The sequence below is a fragment of the Aythya fuligula genome, chromosome 6 (genome assembly GCF_009819795.1).
Source record: "Aythya fuligula isolate bAytFul2 chromosome 6, bAytFul2.pri, whole genome shotgun sequence".
NCBI classification, from domain to species: domain Eukaryota; kingdom Metazoa; phylum Chordata; class Aves; order Anseriformes; family Anatidae; genus Aythya; species Aythya fuligula.
In genome coordinates, this window is record NC_045564.1 from 39,204,385 (window position 1) to 39,231,808 (window position 27,424).

Consider the following 27,424-nt stretch of genomic DNA (forward strand, 5'->3'; position numbering starts at 1 on the left):
AGTTTGCTCAGCAAATCCTTACTGTTATTTATAGATGTATTTCATACTGTCCCTACACTTTCCTTTTTTTGGTATGAGGAAGAATAATCTTTTTGTTAATTATATGAAAGTGTGATGTAGAAATTATATGTAGGGAAGCTAATCAGCTTGGCCCAAATGCAGGGAACAGCTGGATGATTGGACATTTGGGATGGAAAAGGCAAGCCATTTGAGACTGGGAGAGAAAAATACATCATATGAATGTTTCTGCTAACGTTATCAACTGCTGTGCTCATAATGATGGCATTCAGACCACCACTGCTACGTGTCTTTACCTACTGAAACAAACAAACAAACAAACAAAAACAAAAAACTAACTCTAAAACCATTAACATGAGATGGTTATCTAAGTGTAAAAACCACCTAGAGATAATGCTCTGTAGTGGTTACTTTGATACAGCTCATCAGGGTTACCACAGATAGCAATAACCTCAGCTAGCTACACCAAAGTAAAAATATCTGTACTTCATTTCAAACTGGATTTTATGCCAACAGAACTGTTTCAAATTACCTCTTGTGATAGAACAAATCTTCCCTGCTTCTGCAAAAATCTTAAGTGTCAACATTAAAAGCAAGTTGGAATGACTATTGTGCTACTCAGATAAAGTTTTAACAAATTCTTTCAGTAATGCTGAGATCCTTGTCATCAGTTATATTCTGCTCATCTATTTGATGTTTGATTTTAAATCTCGTATTTTAAAAATCATGAAGTGAGCATAAAGATTTTTAAGTAGAGTTCTGCAACTGGGAACTGAGAGATTACTAAGTACCAGTTACTTAAGTAAGTTACTGTCAGACACAGTTGAACTGTTTACACAGACTAAATGCTCAGAGGGATGCACAATGGCAGATTAAAAATAGATACCTGAAATTGCTTTCAACCATCTGCAGCACCCTTCCACCTGGGAATCTTACCTAGCAATTGACCTTTTCCATCAAACACAATTTGTTTTATTGCTGCAGTTTTCAAACCACTATATTAAGATAAATGGTCCTCAGATCTCTTTTACCTTACAGGCTGATCTGAAACAGTGGCAGTTGAGGAGCTGATACATACCTACACATACTTTGCAGACAACAGAAGGGTAGGGAGCATACACGGGAAGCAGCATCCAGTTTTAAGCCACTGTTGCACATATGCTGGTGGTTTCACTAAATACACAGCAGGAGTAGTATTAGGGTTAAAACCTTCAGAACCCTAAACTTCAGAACTGAATCTTTAATTTTTAAATGAAAAAAATCCCAAAATTAATGTCACCAGTCTACTATCTATATAAAAATATGGACAAGTTCATTTCTCATTTTATAACAGAGAAAACACAAATATATACAGGTTTTGATAAAAAGGTTTCAGCATTTATTTTAGCCAGCGTTGCTATATGCTGTTGTTAGTGATCTCCATGTGAAAATAAGTTTCAAATAAATAAATAAAAAAGCAAGTACGAATGATTCACATCATCTTATGAAAATATGCAAGAGAAAACAAAACAAAACAAACAAAAACAGAAAACAAGTGCTCAGATTGCAAACTCAAATCTCAGAAGCCAGAAAATGCTCGAGTTAAGGTCTGTTAAAGTTTAAAAAGCTTTTAATGTCAAGCTTTCTTCCATTACAGTAGTTATATATCATAATCACATTTCCCCAGTTATATCGTTGAAGAACTGAATGCTTTAGGACTGCAACTGCATCATCTTCAGCCTTCATTTATTCAGTTCTCTTCTGCACCCCAATTTTTCAGTATCTTGAGAAATGCGACACAGAAACCAGAAAGCATGTCTCAGTGCTTGTTTTACCAAGGGTGTATTCAGAAGTGGTATCGCCTCTGCATATGCTCACTAATCCCTTGTTTATATGTGCAAAGAATGCATGAACTTTTTTTGCTACAGCACCATTCTTGTAGAGTTGCATCACCATTATAGCCCCAAATCCTTTTACAGGTGCAGCTTTCCAAGCCAGAGCATCTCGCCTTCGGCACTGCAGTCACGGACCTCGGTCCTTGTTCCCAAATGCGGTCCTTGTTCCCAAATGAGTCTGCCTGTCTCAAATGCCTCCCATGCCCCAGTTTAACAACTAATTTCACAGAATCACAGAATTTCTAGGTTGGAAGAGGCCTCAAGATCATCGAGTCCAACCTCTGACCTAACGCTAACAGTCCCCACTAAACCATATCCCTAAGCTCTACATCTAAACGTCTTTTGAAGACTTCCAGGGATGGTGACTCCACCACTTCCCTGGGCAGCCTGTTCCAATGCCTAACAACCCTTTCGGTAAAGAAGTTCTTCCTATTCATCCTAATTTGGATGCCTCTGAGAAATTTTGTCAGTATCATTTACATTCCACCGATCTTTTTGTCCTTTGCAGATCTTGTCTGCAATCATTTTCAGTGTTGTTTCAGCGCTTTTTATCCAGGCCGTGTCGCAGTACTCAGGAGGTACCCAGCACCTGCACGTTCCCCGGGCGGCACAAGGCAGCCTCCGGGGACGGTCGCTCCGGGGTGCTTCGCGTATTCGGAGCAGAAGCCCCGCAGACCCGAGCCGCATCCGCAAGTTTTCAGCACCCTTAGCCTAGCCGAGGTCGCTGCCGTCCGGGCACCCTGCAAGGGAAAGATGAGGCACAGACGGAACGGAGCGCGCTCAAAAGGCCGCGCACCGGCACCGTCCGCCTGAGCCGAGCTCCCGGCACCCCGCCGCCCGGAGCCGTCGCGCCCGGCGCTGGGGCCGTCGGGGCTGGCGGCCGCCGCCAGTGCCCTGCCCGCCGGGGGGCGCTGCCGTGGGGTGGGCCGCGGGGCCGCGGGGCCGTGGGGCCTGCGCGCTCGGGGCCGGCCCAGGCCTGGCGCCGCCGGCACCCGCCCCGCTGAGCTCTGCTGCGGGCCGCGCCCGCCCGTCCCGCGGGGGCTGCGCCGAGCGGGCCGAGGGCCGAGCCGATCCCGGCCGAGCCGATCCCGCCGCCCCGCCCCGGGCGCTCCCCGCCCCGCGGAGCCGGTCCCGTGCAGAGGCGGGGACTGCGGCCGTCCGCCGGCGGTGAGCTCATCCCGGCGCCGCGCCTGCCTGGCCGCGGAGGAGCCCGGCGGGGGCCGCGCCGCGGGAGCCGTCGGGGAGGCGAGCGGGGCCCGCGCGGCGGAGGTGAGCGCTCGGCGCCCCTGCCCCTGCCCCCCGCGCCCCCGCCCCACGCCGCCGGGTTTGGGCAGCGCCCTTCGCCCGCTCCCTCCAGCGGCGCTCGGCGGCGGCCGCGCGAGTCAAACTTTGTGGCCGCGGAGCGCGGCGGGGCCGGGCCGAGGCGGGCGGCGGGGCCGGGGCCGGGGCCGGGGCCGGGGCCGCGCGGGTGGGGGCAGGGAAGGGAGAGGCGCGGCGGGCCCGGAGCGGGGCGAGGCCCGGGGAGCAGCCCGGCAGCCCGGCCTGCGTGCCGGCCGGCGGGGGGAGCAGGAGCCCGGTCCCCGGGAGCGCGCCTGCCGTGCGCTGCTGCCCGCGCCGAGCCCTGAGGGGCGCCCGGGCGAGAGAAGGACGCGGGCGCGGCCGCGCCTGACAGCCGGGCTGCCCCGCGGACGGCAGCGCCGGGCCGGGCCGGGCCGGGCCGTGTGGCGCCGCGGAGCGGTACCGGGGGCCCCGCCCGTGCCCGCCCGGGAGGCGCGGACGCCGCGCGGCTGGGCCGGGCCCCGCGGCCAAGGGCTCTGCCCGGCTCTGCCCGGCCCGGTGCTGCCCGGGCCCCGGCCCCGGCCCCGGCCCCGGCGCCGCGCCTGCCCTCGGCCCGGCGGGCTGCGCTGAGCGCTCGCACAGCCGCGCTGCCCCGGGGTTTCGCAGGGTTGCTCGGTCCGTGCTCGTGGCGTGTCAGAACGCAGCGTGAGCTCGTGTTTCGGACAGCGGTGGCTTAAAAAAGTACCTCGGTGGCCGTGAAATTAAAAAGCACCAGGAAACAGGGATGGGAAATCAGTGTGGTATCTTGCATCCTGCAGAACTTCCTCCCGCGGCTGTTTGATATGCAGCTGCCAGAAATCGGCCTTCTCCTGTTTGCTCTGAGCCAACGCTTAAGTGATGGGAAAGTAGTATCGTGACATTAAATAATGCTAGTAATCGAGGTAAGCGTGAATACAGTTTCTGTTTGTAATTGCTAGTGCAGTGTGTTTAGAGCTTCGTTTATGTGGGCGCGCTAAGGTGCTACTCGTCTCGGTTTCTGGGCTTAGCTAGCCATCGGAATGGTGATAAATGGTGTCGGCTGCAGAGCCGAAACATATTTGGCTCATTGCCAAAGTCGCGCAGCTTCCCATAACAGTCTGTAGGAAAAAGACGTTTTGTGTGTCTAACCACAGTCCTGAAGTTGATGCCATAGCAACTTTGTGATCTGAGCATACACTTTGGAAGACAGCTAAGCAGTCTTAGCAGAATTATTCTGTTCTTCTTTAGCTGAACTTTGTGCTGTCATCAGGATTAAGTCTTTCTTTGAAGATGAAAGATTAATCGACAAGCCTTCAAACTTTCTTGTGTCTAGGAACATCGGCCCGATCTGTTGGGTGTTTGTAATGACACCCATAAACACATCTGCAAATTGAGATTTATAATCATGGCTTTAACCTTAAGATTTGTCTGTAGAGATGCTCTTTTCACTAAATATTAGTATTTCAAGCTCTATCAGAAGCTAGATCTTCGTGCTTTGTAGAAAGACAGAGGAAGGTCAGCTTTGGATTGCATGTATGACTATGGTTTGAAAAGGATGGGTCAGTTCATGTCTTTTGGCTGCTCCCAGCACCCTAAACTATACTCAGGCCCTGGAGAGTTTGTTTACCACAAAGCTGTGGCAACAGAAAAAGAAAAAAACATATGGCCTTAGAAATGCACATGGCCTTATTTTTCAAAAATGTTTGTAGAGGCAGTGCTGTTATAAAACTGGCTTTTAAATAATATGTAGGGTATAGTTTAACACATGGAGTGGGGAAAAAAAGAGCAAATACAAAAACAGTGCATGATCTTCCCAGTGCCTTTAGTGTTGTATTTAGCTGTAGTTTTAAAAGTGCCTTTTAAAAAAAGTTTGTTTTGGTGGAACCATAAAGTCTCATCTTGTCCTGAAGGGAAGTAAGTAAAGGGGTCATTTGCTCATAAATGCAAAATATCTGGTGCACGGCCTAATATTAATGTGTGAAATTCCTATCCTGTCTCTTTTTACCTTCTCCTTTAAAATTCATTATTTAGCATGACTGATTAAATTCTTTAGTATTTGTTGTGTTTAGGATATTTTTGTAAGGATGTCAGCACACTTACCTGATTAAAGGTACTTGTCCAAGTATAAAATATACTGTCGAGATTTTGAGATGCTCCCCGTTCTGTTCTTAGCCTCGCCATCCACTGTCCATTCACTGTCCTGAGGCCAGTACAACGTACCTCGCTGCTCGTGCAGAACGGAGACAGGTTGAAGTACAGGGTCTGTTGCACAGTCTGAACCAGAACACAGGTCTTCTGCCATCCGTTGTTGAGCTTCGGCAAAATACTGCACCTCTGATCTCCTTACTGGAGCAAAAATTTCCCGTTGCTTTCTGTTGTTGTTGTTCTCCTCTTGTCTTCATAAGGAGACTAATCCTGCAGTTTGCCTTGTAGTTATTTCAGGCTTCTGTTCTGTGTAGGTGCTGAATAACTGTAAACCTTGTCAAGCCTGCGTCTTGAAATACATGCAGTGTAGTTCTCATTAGTGTAATGACTTCAACTTTTTAATGTCTTGTTTCTTCAGTCATGTTTTTTGTTTGTTTTTGTTTCCTCCCTTCCACTCGCTGGTAGGAGGCACACTAAGCCGTAGCCTTAAGCCATAAAGGCACTTTGGAACCAGAATACTGCATTTTGCAGTATCTTAATATCTTGGCTTAAGTGCTCAGCCTCTCTGTATAATGTATGGAGATACTCCTGTACCTAAGTGATATTCATGAGAGTCTGGAAGCAGAAGGCTGGGTAACACAAAGCCTCTGTTAGAGGTGTTTCTCCATCACTGGGAGAGGAATTGACTGGGAGGGTTTTTTTTATTTGTTTGTTTGTTTTTTATCAGCTTCCTTAAATTCATGGTTCTGCTTTAAAGTTAGGACTCGTGAATTATCAGTAGAGGCAGATTTTCGTGTTTTAGATTTCTTTTCTAACACTACTCTGTATTTCAAAAAAGTCTCCCCAGACTCCAGACCAGGCCCATGATGCCTTCCTTGCCCTGTGATTAGCGATCCAAGTATTGCTCAAATTCAATTTTTTTTTTCTCTTGTAATTATGCATCACATTCCAGTGTTGTAAGAAATAAAGTATCAAAGAAGAGCATGCAAGGTGAACGTGCAACACGTACCCCCCTGCGTGGGAGGGGGAACAGTTACAGACGTGGGGGGGGGGCTTGAGCAGTGCCCATGCTGGTGGATGCGCCGTGTAACAACAGCAGTGGGTGACTTTGTGACCCAAGTCAGTGGCTTTATTGCTGAACCCTTAACTTCATTTCTTCCCCTTCCCTTCTCTGTGTTCCCCTGTCTAGTTCAGACAAATCTTTAATTAAGATATTCAAGAATTAGCATGGTTGTAACAAAATCTGAAGAATTCCTAAGCAGTCTCTTTGGCGTAATCCTAGCTGCCACCGTGGTTGTTTTTCTAATGCAGAGAGCAAAGCATTCTTGGTCATGTTAAGAAGTCCTGGCTTCTAGTTGAACTTACGACTTCCTCTGTTAAGGTCTTTAATTTTTACATATATTTATAGAATTAGCAAATATTGTCAATACTTGTGTTATCTGTATCTAGTAGCATATGAGGTGCAGTTTCAGAAATGTGTAGGATGAAAGGGTGAGGGTTTGCTGCTTGGTTGCTGTATATTTCATATATTTGGTAATTAATAGTTTTAAAAACAAGATTATATGTGGGATGGCTGCTGCCTTGTATCCAGGTTGCATATATGGTCTGGGTGGTTGGTTTTTTTTGGGGGGGGTTGGGGTTGCTTTTTTGTGTGTGTGGTTTTCTTTTAGGGGGGAGGTTGATGGGTTGATGTTAGTTTTTATTTTTTTAAGACTTGATCATAGTCTTGGTTAAATCTAGATCCAGCTGGAGAGAAGCTGCAACTTGTTAGCAACACAGGAAACGCCCTCAAAGAAAGTTTTTGATGTGTACGTTAGTGCGTAAATGTGAACTCTGCAGCTACATGGCGGGAGTTAGGCAGTGGGGAACCCTGTTCCACTGAAGTGTGGAATGGTTTGGTTTCTTTCAGTGTTGTATTAGCTTCTGGTGGAACTTTGCTGCTGCGTACTTAATTATATTTAAGTACTAATTATTAAATATCTATGACTTGTCGAAAGCTGGTAGTCATGAGTCAAATTCAGAGCTATTGCACTTAAAATAGCTGTGGTGTTTTAATTGTTGGAAGAGACAGACATGAGATTAAACTTTTTTTTTTAAAACCAGCTTTGTTTCATCTGGAAAAATGTTAGAATTTGAGTAAAGACTACCTTTCTTCTTTCAATCACTTAAAATGAAACTAATCAGTTTCTTTCTTAACAGCTGTCCTTGCCTCTGAATCTCTGTTTCTGCCCAAACTTTAACAAGTTAGGGTTTGAACAACATAAAAGTAAGAATGAATAGAAGCAGAATATGACCTGTGACTTCTGAAACTTAAGTGAAATTTAAGTTGCTAGAGAGCTTAATGTGTGGATTGGTTCTTTCGTTTGTTATGGGGAGGGGGGCTGTTTCTTTTTTTTTTGTTTTTGTTTTTTTTTTGGTTTTGAACAAGAATGACAAAACATAAAAAAAAAAATCTTAATGTGAATTCTGGAGGGGACTTATTTTTGTGGTTTACACCAGAAATGCCTTTGAGTTGAGTTGATCGTTAATGTGCTTCAGGGTCTATTTTACACTGGGCTGGATTCCCATTGAGGTCAGAAAGGGAGTTTTTTTGCTTAAGTAAGGACAGAGTTTCTGGATTTTTCTACAATATTTGCCTGAAACTGAAAGTTTCAAGAAGGAGGAATGTTACTGCCACAAACTGTAGACATAGTTTTGCTATGACAAAGTAAAATCTTCAGCACTTTCCAAGTACTGATCTCGAATCTTTGTATGCATAAAAGAATTACTTTGAAAAGTTTAAGAAACAATGAAAAGACGTCAGGGGAAAATTCCCCTTTATCCTCAGTTAAGTTATACTTGGCAAAAATGGAATGGAGTAGGAACATTGTGCCTCCTGGCATGAGGTACCTGCCTACTGTCATGATGTACTACCAAGCTAGTGCCCAATTTCAGAGTTCTTGGGAATGCTTAAAGCTCTGGGTAGGCAGAGCTGGTTTGTGTAGGGTTGTCACTTCTTCTGCGTCTAAGCTGTTGCTTGCTTGTGCCACCATGGTGCATTACCAGATGTATTTTCTGTAGGTTTGGAGCAGGTCAATCAACGGGTGATGGAACACTTCCTAAAAATAACTTTACACTCATTCAGTGAAACCAGGCATGGTTTTGAAATCTCGGGGGGAAAAAAATAATAAAGTGGTGTTTTATTTTTCCTGACCAATAATTCTGCACTTTATGACTAAAAGGCAACGCAGAAAGGAGGGCAAAAGTGACATTGTTAAAGGAGGGCAAAAGTGACATTGTTATTTTGTTCTGTAGAGTTCAAAGTGCTGTAGAAGTCTGCACCAGAGGATTATGCCGCAAGATTTGTTAGAGGGGATTTTTCTTCCCGTGCCTCTACCACGTTCTCCCAGGGCTCTTGCAGCCTCTGCCGTAGCGTTTGCCACCACAGCCCCGTCTGGGGCTTCTCGAGAGAGCTCCTGGTGTTGGCAAAGCGTTCTGCTCAGGTGCGTTGTTCCACAGAGAGCTGCTGGCTGTCTCTGAGACATCTAACAGCATCCCTCGATCTGCTAGAAATGACATGCTTCCTTTGTTTTTTATTTTCCTCCTATTTTCACCAGGTCTGCTAATAGGAAAACCAAATGCTTTCTTCCTTGGTGGGACTTGCTTGGTTGAGGGAGAGCTTTAAACGGTCCTCTTCCTTTCTTCAAGTCATAGTTTTTACCAGGACAAATAAAGATTTTTGTCTTTCAAGTTTCTCTTCTATCCACAGGGTTTCAGGCTAAGTGCATTCTTGTTAACTTCAGTCTGCTGCTGTTGCATCTGTTGTCTTCATAAATCAGTGAACTTGGTTCATTTGACTTAAATGGAATGCTTGCAACCATCCCAGTAACTGGCCAAGGTAGAGCAGTACATACTCTCTTGGCAAACTTATGAAGATTACATAGATCTACGATAGTAACGAATAATTAATTTTTAAAGGATACAGGTTTGTATTGTTCCACTAGTTAAATTCTAGTTGTGAAGATTTATTTTTGGGGGGAAGGGTGGGTATGGGACTTGCCTGTGGAGGAAATGCTTTCTGACATTGGCGTTAGAGGCTCTTACTGGTGCTTGTCTATTTAATTACTGAAAGCAATGGGACAACTGTAAAACTTTAATCTATATGGACTTGCCAGGTACTTCATATTTTTGGTAAGAACATGTATGATCTTGTCTACACCAGGGAGTTATTGCAGAATAAGGCAGGGTGTGAATGTGAAGCACTTTTCACCTTGTATAGACAAGCCTTTGATTTTTCTTGCCGGAGCAAACTCTGGGATGTTTCACGTATGTTTTTGTCCCTAGTTTGGGCTCTCTGGTGACCTTACTGCTGACAAGGAATTACATCTAAAGCATGGATCTCATGTGAGTGATTTCAGCAGTCTGCTTCTGTGAAGGGAGTACTCTCTCACAAGAAAGCCTCCAGTCTTCTTACAATCCAGCACGTAAGTCCTTTGTGGTAGATACTGCTTCTCCTCAGTGTTCAAACAGGACTCATTTTAACATTGCAACAAGGGCTCTTAATCCTACTGCATTATACATTAAAATAAAAAGTGCTTTAAGTGAAGAGGAATTGGCAAAACACGGATGTTTGAGTGTTTCCTTGTAGTTCGCGATATAGAGGAATGTCTGAGTGTTACTCATAAAAGAGCATAACCAATTAATTCAAAACAGAGGATTTGCATTTCATAAAAGACAGAAAGGGTAGAATCCCAGGATTTGAGACAGGAAGCAGGGAGGGTAATATTTCTGCTTTGCCACATTCCTATGGGCGAGATTTCAGGAGATAGCTGAGCCAACCTAGCAGTTTGTTGTGATTCCAAGGTGTGGTTCTCCTTCCTGCTGTACCTGCCGTGGGATCCTGCTTTTTCCAATGTCATCTCCGTGGCTCATCCATCCCCTCAGTGCCTTTCAGAAAACACGAAGAAGGTTTTTTAACCTTTCCTGCCAGTTAGCGTGTTGAATCATGTTACTGAGTGTTCAGACAGAACGGGCACAATGCAGCAGGAATGTGCAGCTGCCCTCTTTGGCCATCATGTAAAGACTCACCTGTTAGGACCTTCAACAAACTGTTTTTTGCTTCTCTGAAATAAAACAAAAATAAGACCGCTACCCTCCTTGAAGTATGTTAGGAAGTGCAATGTGCTTAAAAAATACTGAAGACCAAGATACTCAGGAGGAAGAGACGGTATATATAAATGCCTAAGATATATATTGATTCATGTGTCTCCTGGATTCTGTAACTTAATGTCTAGTCTCCATGCAGGCTTGAGAATATTAAAGTAAATTAGCAAACTTGGGAATTTATCTGCTGTGTTACTGCTTTAGGCTCTTTATTATTTTGTTTTAATTTATTTTGTTTTATTTAATTTTAGTTGAATTGTGCTATGTTTATAAGCCTTGCATTCACGTTTATTTCCTGGACTTAGGGTCACTTAGTTGTCTTGCCTTTTTTTTTTTTTTAAGCTGTTTGTTAACAGATCCATTTAAGGCAGTTGCATTCTCTGAAAGTAATAATCTTCTGAATTTCATTTCTAGAACAGTTTCTAAGTTTTCCTTGTATTATTTGCCCTGTTTGAGCAGGTGGGCTGGACCAGGTGACCTCCAGAGGTTTCCTCCAGCCTCAGCTACTCTGTGACTCTACCCTACCCAAAGAAGTCTTAGTGAGCGTCATTACTTTTTGTCATTGTGTATTTCAAGTTGTTGCACAGATATCACTCTACATCAGGTAACTGAGGTTAGAAGTTATATATTCTAATGAAAACATCAAAATCTACGTGAAACAAGAGCAATATATTTTAAAAGTCACATTAAAACCTCCAAAAGTATTTACTTAATAGATAATGCTGATCTCTATTTTTAGTCCTGTGAGGCAGGAAGTGTATAATGTGTCCTTTGTATGCACACTTTGGATGGAGCTTTGCATTTGTTTTCTGGCAAAAGTGAGTAGTTGAAATTCTCATCCATTTCAAGATCACAGAATCATAGAATATCCTGAGTTGGAAGGGATCAGTTGGAAGGATCATCAAGTCAAACTCCTGGATCAGATATTTTACAATCAGGTTGCAGAAAACATCCTGTCCTAGAATTTCTGAGTGTAGCTGATATAGAGAGGAAAAAAAATAGATCAGAACGTGCACCTGTATGGGACATAGATGTGCAAGATAAAGACAGACGTGTAGTGTTAGGAGAAAATTATTAATGAAACAGGAGAAAAGAGGCAAATTTTGCTTTTTGAAAGGAAGGAAATGATGAAAATTCCAGGAAAAAGCAGAGAAAAAATTCTGAAAATAATCTGGTGGTGTGGATGAAGAATATAGGTGATCTGGAACTAGATACGATAAGGAATTGAAATGTAGAAAAAAGCTTTGAGTTGCATCAGCACCATCTTACTGTCACATTAGCGTGGCTTTTTTTCTAAATGTCAAACATACTGGATTCTTTGCAAACTTGGAAAGTAGCTTTGATAAGGAGAAAGCCACCTTTTCTGTATTCTGGCTGTAACTCTGACAACAGAGATTTGTCCATTGCTGGTTTTATCAAAGAGATCTATTGCAGTAGCTGGCCAGGGGTAGGTCAGCTCAAGGCCCCCTGCTTCATGCACAGTGTTACGTGGGGCTCCGGGCCGGGAAGGAGGCAGGGGTGCGCGGCGGCCGTGTGGCCTGCAGAGCAGGCAGCTGCACCAGCAGGACGGCTGCCTGGCCCCTGGCCTCACCAGGTGTGGCCAATGTCACTTCATTAATGCCATCAGTGACTCGAGTGGTGGTGTTTCCACAGTGCATCAGTAGGAGAATCCAGGAATAGGCTTAGCATTGTTTTCAGCATGTATGTGAAAGTTAAACGGCTGGCACAAAAGAGAAACGATGATGTACCTGCTTGGAGAAACCGAAGGGAGTTGTGCCGCCATCTCCTCCTCTTGTAGACTTGCTTCAGTCATGTTTTCAAAGCACAAGTCCCTTAGGGGGCTGTTTGTAAACTACCTCATTTTTTTCCTCTTCTGAGAGATCTTCTCAGCATCTGTAGTGGTCTGGCCAGCTGACATGGTGAAGCCCCTGAAAGGAGTAAGGCTGTGGAGCGGTGACCATTGGCAAGAAGCAGGTATTGGTACACTCAGTTCAGCAGTGTTTTGGCTGGACCCTATCCTGTTGTTGCTGCGGATATGCTTTTCAATAGATAAAAGAAATGATGGAAGAAGCCTTCATTTCTAGACAGTAAACATATATTCTCGTATGATGTCCTACGATGTTTTCCTCTAACTACATGCATCTCTAATCACATACTGCCAGTTTTCACCAGTGCCTGTTTTGGCTTGGTATCAAGCGATTTCATGTAGCATTTGGAGGGAATTTGTCTTCCTTTTTTAAAGGGTTCATCAGTGAGTCTATTACAAATCTTTGGAGTTCAGTGATTTATTTTTTTCATATCAACAGTGGCACCACTGTCAGACCAGATGTGGCAGGTGGCATTTTAGATATACACAACCATCCCACTTCTAGAAGCGCAACTGAAGACCGTCATGCTGCTTGTTTATGTGTAGCCTGGCAGGAGAATCATGGCATTCAATCTGGAGGTGCTTAATGTTATTTCTCTGTTCTTGTTTTGCTTTGCTACTTGGTTATATGCGGACAAAAGAAATGACTATGAGAATTAGCATGTTTGTTGGATCACATGTGTTACTGTAATTGTATACAGAAGAGACCTGTGGAGTTAGATTGATTTGAAGTCACTTTTCTGGGGGGGGCTGTGTGTCTATTGTCTAGATATCTAGAGTGCTGTTTTGAGAACTGCCTTAGCTTACCAGTGAAATTCTCAACACATTACTTACTTTGGCCAAGTCTAATTTTGGAAAAGATGGTCTGTGATTCTTTTTTTTTTTTTTTTTTTTTTTATTTTTAATATAAATGATCTTGGTGGTTGGTGTGCTTTGTACCTAAAAAGAAAGTCAATTGTTACTGTTTAGAAGTGGCTCCTTTCCAAGTTCTGAGTTGAAAATGCACATCCTATATATGAAAAGACTCCATGGTAGTACACACAGGCACATAACTTGATAAGTTTGTGGTATTTTTTCTATAGGATTTTTCATCTGTAGTATTTGACAAGTTGAAATTATTAAGCAAGTTGGAAGTGAAGCATAATAGCTTTATCTCCCTCACTGTTGGTTTATCCAGGTGTTTCCTTCTGATGAAGATATTAATTCCCTTTACATGGCATAACTTGTTTCCTCCCCTTGAAGTTTAAAACAGCTGAAATGGAGAAACCAAGCACTATATATGCAAGCTGTAACGTAAAAGCCACAGTAAACAAGCAGAGGGCTGATCAGCTGCAGTAGTTCATTTGTTGAGTTTATGGATTTTAATGATATTCAATATGCCTAGAAAAATTAAATCATTAGTATTAAACCTTGTTGGGTGGACTTTTTAGTCTTCTTAATAGACATGAGGGAAATGCAGCCCTTGACTACTCACCCAGTGACTGGAGAACTTCTCCATTCTTCCTGGGGATGCTGAGTAGAAACGGTATGACTTTAACCAAAATGAATTTCGGTTAAGCCAGTTCTGTCCTGGGTAATGATAGTAGACAGATCTTGTGTATACTAGCTGATGAGGAAGCACTGACTGCCTTAAAGGAATGTCCTGTACCTGAATTTGTAAGAATTCAACTGGCATGCCGTCATTTTGCTGTCACCTAAATCAAATTTGGTTTCTTCCTCCTACAAAGGAGAGTTGGATATTGTCTGCAAACAATTGCAGCTACAGAAGACAGCTATGTGAGTTTTCTAAAGTGTAATGACTCCAAATACCAGGCAGTGCTTCTGAATCAGCTGGTAGGAATCTATTGCCATGGAGAAGTGAAATGGGACATCACTGGGCTGAGAATTTTTGGGTGATGAAGACTTCCTTCTACTGCTTCCCACCCCCCTTATTTTCTAGACTGTGGTGATGCCTTAATAGTACTTGTGGCTTAGTAGGAAGAGACAAAGTTAGTTAAATACACTTGTGAAGGCTAACCTTTACAGGCTATTGAGCCTTTTTTTTTTATTATTTTTTTAAGAAGTTGGGGAACCTACATCTGTTCTAATGGATATACTGGAAACTGCATGATAGTCCAGAGAAGAAAGTCTGTTAAAATGTGGGAGTCAAGTGATGCAGATACTCATGACAGATCTGTCCCCATCTCTGCTGTGCGAGATCAAGCCTGTCTTCAGTTTTGTGGGTCATGAAACAATGTCTGGAATTGCAACAGCGTGGAGGAGGCGGGTTTAAACTGATGCAGTGTGGAAGGTGATTTTGCCTACCAAGTTGTGTGAACTGCAGCCTGTATAATTTAAGATGGATACATTCTGCATTGCATTTACTTTTTGCTGTTTGAAGTGAATGGCTGTGTTGTTTTACAGGCAGATTGTTAATGTTCATTTGGAAGTTAGGGCAGTATCTAGGACAGTTGAGAAACTGGAAGCATGTTTTGTTTCCATGCTCTTAATCTTCTGTTCTTTCTGGAGGAAAAGGTGCTGTTATAATGTAAGCATATGGCTGTTCTGTAAAATAAGACTGGACTAGGATGAGTTGGGTCAAGATTTCAGCGTGATTTTTAGAATCATAGAATGATTTGGTTTGGAAGGGACTTGTGACTTCCAAGACCTTTGTCTTCCTTTCATTTTCTGTGTACTGTTGAAGCTGAAATGGCAGTTTCTGACCTAGTTTTCATCTAGTTTTAAGCTTCTGATTTTCTGCTGACGTAGTTTGTGCAGGGTGTCTCTTCTGCCAGATGGAAAGCGATGAATTCTTTCTTGCCTAGTGTTTTGACCTTCTTGTAATTAAAGCAGGGGCTTTGTCATGTTTTCAGTGTTTGACATGGTAGGACGGAGAAAGATAGGCTGAAAGTGGCTATTATGACAATAGGAAGAAAAAAAAAATCTATGGTTATATTTAATTTTTATTTCTTTGCTCATTCCTGCCCAAGCATAAGCTGTTCGTGACATCCACCTGTTCCTAGGATTGCTGGCTGGGATTCTTGTACTGGTGTTCCCTCAAGACTTTTTTTTTTTAACCTTGTGACCTTATTTCTGTGTAGAACACCTCTTCAGATAGTGGCTTTCCACTTAGAGGAGGGCCAAATTTTTCATTTTATCTTTTTAACTTTTTTATTGAAGTAAGTATTATTGCTGAAGGCAAGCAGCAAGGAGTCTTTTTCCTCTTATCCACCCTTCATTATTCTACTTGCTCCACACGCCCCCACCTTCTTCTTACCCCCGAAGCAAAAACTTACTTTGCTGCATGATCTGTGTATCCTGATCTGTCTTGGAAGGCTGGAGGAAAGGAAAGATAATTCATTAAATTTAGAAATAAAAGGCAGCAGGATGATATAGAGGGTAATTTACTTCTGTGGAACGGAACGATACAATTTAAGGGAGAAAACAGCCTGATGAAAGTGAAATTAGTCTAAATGAGATGAGACTAAGAGAGCACAGTGATCTTTTGATCAAAGCCTTTGAAGAAACTGGCAGTACCTTGAAAATGATAAGAGCTTGGAGGTGAGGTTCAGAAAGAGGCTTAAATAGCGAGGTTAAATTTGGTAAATTCAGTAGGGAGAAGAAGTAGGTTTGTTTTTTTTGTTTGTTTGTTTAAGTCATAACTGAAGAAAGATGAATTTCTGTAGGAAATTGTAGACGGTTATGTCTTGGTATTTTCTCTGGAGGAGCTTGACAGAGTGGGAAGAAAAAAAGAAAAATAGGTTTTCTATAACTAATATGTGGCCACATACATATATATATATATATATATATATATTTTTTTTTTTTTTTCTATATGAGAAACAGCTGGTGAGTCTTAAAATCTTACAGCTCCTCTGTTGGAAACGGGTGCTCTTTATCCCAGCAGTAGACAGGCAAATGAGCTATCCAATGTTTTTTCATCTACATCATTGCCAAATCTTTCAGGTTAGTAAACTGGTGTTTATGACATTGGAAGTTAATATATATTTCTTTGTCAGTACTTTACATCTACTTCAGTGCAAGATCAGTTTCTTCAGTGCTTGAGGGTAGTAATACATCGCTGGGGAACAGGAGTCTTTTAAACTGGTAAGCAGTCATTTCTGCAGTGTCTGGCACCTGACCAAGAATTTTTGGACAGCAGTGAATTGAAGAGACCACATTTTCCCCTGTGGTCACAGTCCTTAGAGACCATGGCCAAAACAACCTGCAGTAGGGTCAGATAGTAGCATAGCAGAAAAGTGAGTGGTTGCAGGATGGGGTAGGTATGTTGATGAAACCTGGGAAGTCAAATCTAAAACCAGACTGGTGGGAAGTAATCTACTGCAAATGCACATTCTAATAGCTAGCATGATAGTGAGGATGTTTTTCTCACGCTTCCTCATCTTTCACCTCTTTTATTGTATGTTAATAGTGCTTCAGGGTGCAGTTCTGCTATTTAGCAAGATGTTGGAAACCTCAGAAACCTCTGTGTCCTTTTGAGTCTCCTACTAAATTGAGACACAGCTTTCAGGGGTGTCAGATAAACTGGGGGGGTGCAGAGTATCTCATAGATGATAATAATAATAATTAGGATGTTGAGTGAGCAACAAGTGAAACAAGTGCAGCATAGTTTGTCAGCTTTGTATCTGTATTTGTATTTGTATCTTCCTGCTTGAGAAATATCTAGAAAAATAAATTAAAAAAAATAAATGTCATATTGATTTAGTGTTTCGCAGAAAAATCATTCAATAATACCTGGTTTACTTCAGTGAGTTTGTTTAGTTTTGGCTAAAAGCAACCTGTTAGAAACATTTTTACGCTACATTACAAGCTTTTTCAGAGACAGACTTCTTCAGCGTGTCTGTCATTTTCATTCATACATTTGAGTAATAATAACCCAAATATAGCTCATTATAAGTTGTGCCTTTAAAAAAGACGAGCAAAACCCACTGTTCTTTCTTTATCAAATGTTCCTGTTCCTTCGTGATTTGGGGGTCTTGTGGATCTGCAAATACACACTTTATTATAAAAATGTTAAATATTGATGTCGTAATGTAATTGTTTTAAAGATTTTTACATACTCTCTTGTCTTGATTTCTGTTACTTCACTAACATCTTGCTGCTTTAAGTGACTTTTGTTTTCTTCCTGACTGAAAAACACAGTTAAGCGAAAGGAATTTGACTTTGCCAGAAAAGGGAAATGTTTAAACTCTGTGTGTAACAAATGATATTCTGACTGCATTTAAAGGCAAAACAGCACTGTCGCTAAATTAAGTTTTCTGCAAACCTTAGGATGGAATCTTTGGATACTTGTACTAAACGCACTTTTTCCAATACATCTTTTCTTGAAGTACACATTTAATAAATCCTGTGCTGAGAGGTGTTAAGTACTGTTTTGCAAATTGTAGAATGACTAAGATGTTTCACCCTTTACTTCTTTGCAAATACATGCTAACTGTTTTTCAGGATTTAAATATGGAGAGACTGAGCAGCATGAATTTGGGAAGTAGGTAAATATGGAGTTTGTGGGTACTACTAGCTCAGGTGGTTACATACTGTGAAGGATCAGTTTATTTGTACTCTTCAGACACGATGAACTCTTGTGGATAGATCTTTGAAAATGACCCACTATATGCAAGGTATATGAGACATGTATGCCACAAATCATTAAAGGAAGTGCAACAAAAGCTATGAATCTTTTTGACGCTGATGTTAGTAACTGCTAGTAGTAATTATACTTGCAAAATATTGTCATGTGAAGAAGTTTCTGAGTTTTAAGAGATAATTGCAAACAGGGAAAAGGTGGAGGAACTTTTTCTGTCTTTTTGCTTTTCAAGGGGTATATTGCCTAGGTTGTGAAGTACATAATTTGTAAAAGATTAGGAATGAAGTTAACAGTATCCATCTACTCCTTACGTAACTTAGCATTTCTATTTTATACACCTGATCATGTTTTGGAATCCCTCATTTAGAAAAAAAATGATTATGCAAGTTCTTAAATCAAAGGACTTTCTACCCCTTCCCTTCATGCTCTGAGTATGAGGCAATTGTATGAAGTATCTTGTGTATCCCAAAGATGCACGGTGGGATTGGGGCTGGAGGGCAGTACCTGTTTTAAAACATTCAACATGAACTCAGGTGGGAGATCCATTTTTTTAAGCAACTAATATAATTTTTGATTGCATAAGCAAAAGAGTGTTGGGGTATCTTCCTACTTGTGTGACATTACTAGTAGCATCCCTTGGATAATGAGTCCATATCTGGTATTTAAGAGATCCTCAAGAAGGAGTGAGGGCCATGCGTTTTCATGTTAAAAATGCACTGAAGCCTCACCTGATCACTGAACTCCTCAGGAGGTTTAGTTGACTTCTGTTAATAAGCTCCTGCTTGGGAAGGTTCTGACAGTCAGAGTCACTTTTAAAACCAGCAGGCAAAAGGGCTGTGAGATCTAATAGTCAGGAGTTAGACAAGGCATACTTACAAATAGGACGGTGCTTACCCAGCGGGGGGGAGTGTAACAAGTGGCCTGGAGGTTGTGAATGAAGCCTTTGTCATATTCGAGCATGTGCAGGAGTCCCTTTTACAAGATTCTGTAGTCTTTTTGTGCAGGAGGACAAACTTCAACTGTTAGATAAATGAGCTAGTGACAGATGTAAATTATTTGCCCCTTACCTAAATGCTAACAGTATGTGACGTTAGTCGAAGTAAAGACATACAAATGTGATGAAAAGACTGATGTCTATTAATAGAAAAGGTCTCTTCAGCTGCACGTGTTGGATTTAGTGCAACTGTATGCCATGGCAGTTGTGCAGCTCAATGGAAGCAGTGGCCGTGATGCATGATGTGAAGTAAACCTTGAGAGAGTTAATCCATGCAGATTTCTTTCATGTGGCGATTATGTTGTTTGCTAGGAGACAACACCAGAAGCAGCCAGGTATTAAAGCTAGTCTGATATGGATAAGCAAGGTGCAGTTGCAATGATTTCTAAACCTAGTTAGTTGTCTATGTTTCTCCAGGTGGGAGAAGGGTTTTTTAGTGTTTCTGTACCTATTCTTAATTAGGAGTAACGATTGCTCTGCATAAAACTTCAAATAAGTGGTAATATTAAAATCACAAATAAGCTGTTTGTATTTTTAATACACACTAAGCTGTGCTTTTTTTCCTTTCTCTTGTTCATACTTACACTTTTTTTTTTTTTTTTTTTTTTTTTTTTTATTAAGAGTACATTAGCAAGGGAGGAAAATTTGCTGGAAGTGTTCATTGTTTTTTTGTTTGCTTTTATACTATAGGAGGAACACACGTATACATCTTTATTCAAGATAGAGGATGTTAAATAACTTATTATTTTGGAGAAAAACTAAAGCTTTAAAGCTCCTGGCAATTTGTGTGGAAAGGGTGGTATTTAAGTGAAGGTTTTCCTAAAATGGTTTCAAAGGTCTCTGCTTTCTTCTTACTATAGTGACAAGTATTTCTAACACTTCTAGAGATCAGATGAATTGGAGAAGACCAAACAAGCAGGGAGAACAATGTACCTGAAATTACAGATCATAGTTGAAAAGAATTTCTAGAGGTACTAGTTATCTAGACCTTTATGATGTTGGGCCCTTTTTCCCCAGTGTAAAGTAAATGCAGTCACTTAGGGCTTCTGTGAGGGCATTGGTGGAGAAGGGGGTGGAGGGAAACGTTTGTTTAAATGTAATAAACCTGTTCTTCCTTTAAAAGGATGGATAAGGGAAAAAACGTTGATACAATTGACAGTGTTGGTATGAGGTGTGTGTGTGTGTTTTTTTTTGTTTGTTTGTTTTCACTCTTTGAGTGATTTTTTTTCTTGTTGATTTTTAGACCTGTTCTTAGTGATCTTCTCACTGGCTAAGTATCACCTGCTAAATTGCCAGCTTTCTTCTTAACTGCACCTCTTTTCAACTCTTTGTCAGGGCAGCATCAAGGCTTTAAGCACAACAGTGTGGGTTTTTTTTTTTGTTCGTTTGCTTGTTTGTTTTTTTCCCCACAAATAGAGAGCTCTGATCTTTTCTTCTTCTGACTTGGATGCCATGTTTTTCTTGTTTGAAAAGTGCAGTGTACAGGGTGCACTTCCTGAGAGTTCTCCCCAGGTTTCTATTAAAAACAAAATACTGGACATATGAAATAGAAAATAAAATGACGAGGCCTGCATTTTGAATTACATCAATTTGGGCATCCAAATTACAAAAGTTTCTCAGATTCCCACATATTTGCTTGTTACCTTTTAAAATTCAAGTCTGTAACTTAGGATGCATATCTTTTCTGCAGCTATCCATGTTGATCCATCAGGATCCACTTGATGACTCCTTTATAAAAGCTCACTTAAAATAACTCATTTGATACTCAGCTAAGAAAGGCTATAAGCCTTATTGGAGAACTGCTAGACTTTCATTAAGTAGTTTGCTTATGCTCATCAGCTCTTTGGGTTATTTAAAAGGAATTATATGTTTATTGGAAAAACATGTTGGATTCAACTAGTTGTTAACAGTGTGTTGAAGTGGTCTTGGGAATCCCCAAATACTGAACTAACTCTGGTTGGCATACCAAAAATACTAAAGTCAACCACAAAATACAGTTATTTCGTAGTTAGAACTCTCAGGCAGGGACTACACTGTTACAGCTTGGGACAAGTTTTCTTTATCACCTAGGATCCACTGTCATGCCTGAAAAAGCTTAGTAATTTCACTGTAAAAACAATAATGAGTTACAGCTAGAAGTCAATAGCTCCATAGCTGTGTATATTTACTGCTTTACCAGCTTAGAAAAATATACAGAGTAGCACATAATCTGCTAGCAAAATAAAACATTTTTCCTCCAGTCCTTACTAGACTTTATGATTATAATAAGAGTAGGGGGGAGGTCTCTGGTAGTCTCCATGGAATAATTGGTTTGTATAGCTTCTTTACAAAAGGAACCCAAAGAACGTTGTTAGATTTGAAGCCAGACAGAATTCTAAATGTCAATTAAACTATGTTAACAAATAAAAGTAGCTTTAGTTTTAAGTGAAAGTTATCCTTAGGAGACAAGGTCATATGTAATGCATGATGAACAACGATATGGAAGTTTCACCCTTTTTTTAGCCTTCATTGGTGAGCATAGACAGCTGCAGGTAGATGAGAAGTGAAAGAAACTGAGATGGAAGTATTGAGCATTCTGCATAGGAATGATGGAAGCAGTTTGCACTGTGCTGTGTTCACACTGCAGTGCTAGAAGAAAAGGAGAAAGAGGTTTGAAACTCATGTAAGCAGTATTTTTGTTTATTTGTCAGTTACAAGGAAGAGAAGAATGTGGGAGAGACTTTTAGTTGCTGTTGGGTTTGATATGGTGATGAAATGGGTTTTTAGGGCTGTTTCAGTCCTTCAACTAATATTCTTCTTAAGAGCTGCTTTGATTATCCTTCTCTAGGAAAAAAAAAAAAAAAAAGACTATTAGCATACTGTTATTTCGAACGTAAAGTGCTATGCAGCAATTTTTTTCCCCACTAGGTTATATTCAGTCAACTTACAAGTTAGAAAGTATGTTTTTAAAAGGCAACTCACTGACAGCACACATTAATTTTTAGGCAAGTGAACAGTGTGTTGTCTTGCAGTAAAGCATCTATGGATCTATAAGTTCAGTTTTCCTGTCGCACAAGGAACACTTGTACTAATGTTAATGAGATTAATTGGTCTTGCCAGACTCTACAGATGATCTGTATGCTATATCGGATTTTAGAAGTCATGAGCTTGCCCAGGTTACATTTTTTTTTAATTACATATATATATATACAACCAGTTTAGCCAGTTTATGCTGCCAAATTAAACATTCTCTTCCAATTCTACAGTCTAAATCATTAAACCAGGATAAAAGCATTTAGAGCTTAACAGTTTTTCAAATTGTTTTTAACTTCATTTATTTTATCATACAACTTAAAGGAATTTAAGATGATACAGCATCACATGACAAGACAGTGATGCTTGTATCAGAAGTTCTATATTTGAAATCCAGGAGGTGTGGAAGCCTGTAAAGAAAAAAAGCTTTATTTTTGCTTAAGATAATGCACAGTGTTCAGACAATCTATCCTGATGTTCATGATAGGCAACATTTTGCTCAGAAGTTAACTTGAAAATGAATTGCTTTCCAGCTGAAAGGTAGAAAGGCAAGAAAATTAAGGTCCTCCCTTTCCTTGCAGAGGGCCAGTTCTGTGTATAAATCTAATGTATGTCTGTAGAAATTGTTTATTATATCCTTAGTACGGGATGAGTATAGTTCCTTCGTCGTGAATCTAGGTCAAAATCAGTTCTTCTTCTTTTTTTTTTTTTTATATTATTATTACTCTTCCACATTCTCTCCCCACCCCCAGTCATTAACTTTCTCACCTAAACTATGAACTGTTGGGATTTGCTAGGTTTTAATATTTCTGTTTTAAATCTGTTTTGGGAGCTCTATAATGGGAATCAGCTGGAATATTTGGCTCACCAGTGAGCTGACTTAAGAAAACACCTATGGTCTCAAAGAAGTGAGACTAATATAATTAGTAATAATAAAATAATAAGTCTAATATAATTAGAAAAAAAACAGGTGATCACTAGCCACAGTCAGTAAAGCAGACGAGAGTTTGATGCTTTCACATCATTTGTCCATTGGATTCCTCTTTGTGCCCAATATTATTTCCACTGACTTTTTTTTTTTTTTAATGTCACATTTCTTCTGTCTTTGAGCTGCTTCTGGAGGCTTCTTTTAGCACTGAACCTGTTTACAATTCTGTAAAAGTTGTTTTATTATTACTTTTTTGTGGAGGCTCAGCTCCGTCAAACCAAACTTACTTATCCTCTTGTATTCTTTGGTTCTGGTTGCATTACAGTAGTGAGCTGTATCACTTCTTGGGGGGGGGGGGAAAGCACATCCAGTATTCTCTTTAAGGCAGAACTAGATTAGATATGCTCTGTGAGCTTTAGCAAGATGTCAGGAAAACTATTTCTGTGTTCATGATACTAGTCGAATTTAGTAAAATCTGTTGTTCTGCAAGATTTGTGATGTTCTAAAGTGTTTGTATGTAAAATTTGTCGTACAACAAACATACCAGTAATGTGTAACACTGAACAATTTTAGAGGAAACATGAAAGATTCAAAGCCATGCATAGGTTAGAGAATACCAAATTAAAAATGTCTCTGCAAATCTAACTAGACTTCCCACTCTTCTACATCTGCATTATGTTTCAGCCCTGAATTATATGATTGAACACTTTTGTCTTCACTAAATGCTTTAACTGTATCTGCAAACACCTGCTTACAGGTAGTAAAGCTTTGTGTTTTTTGTTTTTTGTTTTTTTTTTTTTTTAATTGAAAGCTATAATACTCTTGAGTATAATTACCTCAGTTGTGACCTACTATAATGAGCTGGGAAATTTTTCATTTTAAGGAGCTGTCCAATTACATATAGAAATGAGTTCCACAGAACTTATGACCTTCAAACTGTAACAATAAGGTCAAAATTATATATCTGGGTTTCTGGAACAAATGACCAGTGTCCAAACATTAAACACAGACTCTGTGTTTGTTCCAAACTCACACATGTAGCAGTATCTTAAGTCGTGTGGTGTGAAGTGGCTGGAAGGATTCAAGAAGAACCAGAACAATTTACCTCTTCTTTTTTCTTTAAAAAAAAAAAAAAAAAAAAAAAAGTTATGTGCTAAAATTTGCAAGATCCTTTCTGAAGTGGTGTTCAAGAGCATGGGGAAGAGAACAGTGGAGTTGGAATCTATTTTTTGTCAGAGAAAATATCAATATTGTTCAGTTTGGCTGATAGGTATGAAATGTATAACACAGCTGCCCTGTACAGTACTGTGCTTTACCCAGTTGTGTGAAAACATCAGAGAAGGCTTGTCTTTGTGCAAGTAACGTTCACTACAGCATTTTCAGTCTGTCATTTTGTAGATATAATGCATAGCTTTCTTGGGTCCCAGTCAGTGTGCTATAGATGAAAAAGGGGGTTATTTTATTTGTAGGCATCCTTTGGAATATTTGAATGAATAGGACACAATTACATAATTAAAGATTTTAGCACAGTTTATGTACAAAAGAAAAAATTTGGATTGTACAGTCCAGCATTTAAATTTCTAGTATCCTAACTTTTTAATGCTTGCCTTCATAGTTTTGGCATTGTTAATGTATGTAAGAGCCTTTTGTTTAGTCTGCAAGTTTGAATGTGGTGCTGTTTAAAAAAGATAAGCAAAGAAAAACGTAGTTTGAAGTACTAATAAAGATAAGTGTTTCATACAGATACTGGGAAGTTAGTTCTGTAATATTAAAGAACATCTGTAATAATTCAAACATGCTTTTATACATAGTTCTCAATGCAAAATCATTCTTCTTTCTCTCTCATACCTATTTCAAGCTAGGGAAGATGTTCTTAAGTGCTTGATTTTTAAGTACGATTTGAGGACTTGTTGGTTTTCCACAACTATAAGATGTTTATTTGACTCTTTAAAAACAAACGACAAAAAAGAGGCTCTATTTAAGCAAAATAAGATTATATTCTTCCTCATTCAGTGTATTTCTGTAAGGAATCCCAACTTAAAACATTCAATCTAGCACAGGACATTGAAGCTTTAAGTAGCCTTGCTTTAAGTAACCAGGTCTGAACCGTTTTCAGTATTAAAAAAAAAAAAAAAAAAAAGCCATTTCACAGAATCACAGAATCGTCCAGGTTGGAAGAGCCATCCAAGAGCACCTAGTCCAACCTCTGACCTAACACTAACAAGTCCTCCACTAACCCATATCACCAAGCTGTACATCTAAATGTCTTTTAAAGACCTCCACGGATGGTGACTCCACCACTTCCCTGGTCAGCCCATTCCAATGCCTAACAACCCTTTCAGTAATTTTTTCTTTTTATCTATAGTTTCTTGACTAACTGTTTGCTAACCAGCTATGGCATTCTAGTGCCCATGTTTATTTCGGGGCTCTTGACTTGCCTCTGACAGCACAGAGCAGAGGTGTGGGAGGCACTTTGGAAAGGGTGCTGGGCTGGCCCTTAAGGGTCTCATCCATCTGGAAGATTTCTGTCAATGATCTACTTTTCATAGAGCTGGAATGAAGATGAGCTTTAAAGCTTACCAACTTTTTTTTTCATGCCTAGAGCAGAAGCTTGTGAGGTTTACAGCTTCTCTTGCCGTTTTTGTTTTGTTTTTGTCCCCTTGCCCAACACTGTGGTCAGGCGGATGAGCACATCAACTGGTGCAGATGTTTCATCCTCAGCCCGACACTTCTTACTCAAGCACCACAGCTGAATGTCTTTTCTTGCAGATGTCTGTCTGAGCTGTTTCAGAGAAAAGTATTCTACTCTTTCCTTATGGGCATGCTCTTTTCCTGTCCTCCTCCGTCCTGACTAGTCTATCCAGAGCAGATCTGAAGTACAAGCTGTTCACTTCTGTGTAACGGTCTTGAAATACCTAGCAGGCTAATGTAATTACATCTCACCGAATCGTCTGTTCTCTACAGTAAGCAGCCTGTTACCTGCGTTTGGGCGCTGGCACTCCAGGCGTCTCAGAGCCCTGTCCCAGGCCCAGGCCTGAGCTCTGAGCACGGTGGGGCGAGGGCTCCTCCAGAGGCCTGGTAGCACCCTGTGGCGAGGGATGGTGGCTTTGGTTGTTTGGAAGGCAGCGCTGCTCCTTGTACAACTTAGTAAGTGGCTTGTGGTCTGTATCATCTGGCTGTTTCTAGCTGATCGTGTCTGAGTCTCTCAGAAAATTCTAAGGAATTTTTTCCTTCTGTATAACAGTGGACCTGAGGACATGACTTGTAGTACATTCATGTTGCATATCATGTGCTAAACTGAGATAGCTTTGCAGTTTTTCAATGGAGAGAGAAAACAAACAAACAAAAACAAAGCAAAAACAAAAACAAACAAAAAAAAACCCCTAGAATTTATAGATGCTTTAGAAAGGTTTCTGAGAAAGAACTGCTCTTCACTGTTCCTTGCATTGTTTTCCCTGTAATGGAAGATAGTTACCTGAAACATCTAAACTGTCTTCCAATTTTATAACCTGGATATATTTTTCTTATACTTGTAATTCTCAAATCTGCAACTGCTGCTTGCTTGAAGTTGACTGTTAAATTTGAGACGTCAAGCACAGACTGGGAGACAGAAATGCATGTGCTCACAGTCATGAATGTGTCTGACACTTGTCTGTACATAGCAGTGATAAGGACTGCAGTGATTTAATTTGTTGTGCTGTTCTTGTGTTGGTCAAGAGTGTGTTGTATAGGTGAAAAACATTAGTGTGGTGATACCATGTCCCATTGTCCACTATCAGTTCTGTAGTTCCACAGTCTCCAGCTCATCCAGCCACGTTGCCAGTTCCTTCAGCTTTGCTGATGAGCTCAAGTCAGGAGTTGGGCTTTTATTCTTTTCTGTTTTTGACAGGGTGTCTTACAGTAACTTACAGAGGTTTAGCCTTATAACCTTAATTACACATGGAATGTGGAGAATGCTGTATTAGTTTTCTTTATAAAAAGGCAGCGAACTCTAATTATTTAGTTCAAGTATTAAAAATGCCTTCTGCTTTAGGACTTTGCTTAACCAAGCTACATTGAACTAAAAATAAAGCCTGCCAATAAGTTTCTTCTAATTACCTCACTGTTTTGTTTATGCTGAACCTACCTTTGTTTTGTTTGGTTTTGTCTGAATGGCCATTATTAATGTTGCATTTAATTGTGTTTCTCTTTGTTATCCTTTAGGAACAACATTTAAAATGTTAAAGGCAGTTTTAAAAAAGAGCCGAGAGGGTGGAAAAGGGAACAAGAAAGAATCAGGTATGAGTATTAATAAAATATTTTATAATGTAGATGAGTTGTGTATTATAAGTTCAGCAATTTATTCTGTTGCAGCAGTGATGCCCAGTCTTCAGGACAGAGGGTGACCAATATTGCTTACGCTAAGTGTGGGGAGGTCTGCATGCCATAGGTCTTCTGCTTTGACTAGAGTCTTTACATGCAGAGCACTCATTTTGTGCAAAAGTAGGAGGTCTGAACCAGGAGGTTCCTGGAAGTGCGTATCCAGCGCACTCATTCTGGAGCTGCTGCCAGGAAGAAGGGCAGA

General features: G+C 40.7%; 1 protein-coding gene across 5 annotated transcripts in view; it reads left to right on the plus strand.

Annotated features, from left to right (window-relative positions):
* The first annotated feature begins 3,045 nt into the window (after positions 1-3,045).
* TANC1 (tetratricopeptide repeat, ankyrin repeat and coiled-coil containing 1) overlaps positions 3,046-27,424 on the plus strand; it is a 96,621-nt gene continuing 72,242 nt past the window's right edge. For 2 of the 5 annotated variants that reach the window (XM_032189930.1, XM_032189929.1), the window contains exons 1-2: positions 3,115-3,161; positions 27,064-27,138. In XM_032189930.1, the coding sequence (XP_032045821.1) occupies positions 27,078-27,138 (61 nt within the window). In that variant the 5' untranslated portion in view covers positions 3,115-3,161; positions 27,064-27,077. Of the gene's footprint in view, positions 3,162-3,877; positions 4,112-9,656; positions 9,797-27,063; positions 27,139-27,424 lie in introns of those variants that run through there. The other 3 variants (XM_032189931.1, XM_032189928.1, XM_032189927.1) reach the window with 3 other exon arrangements.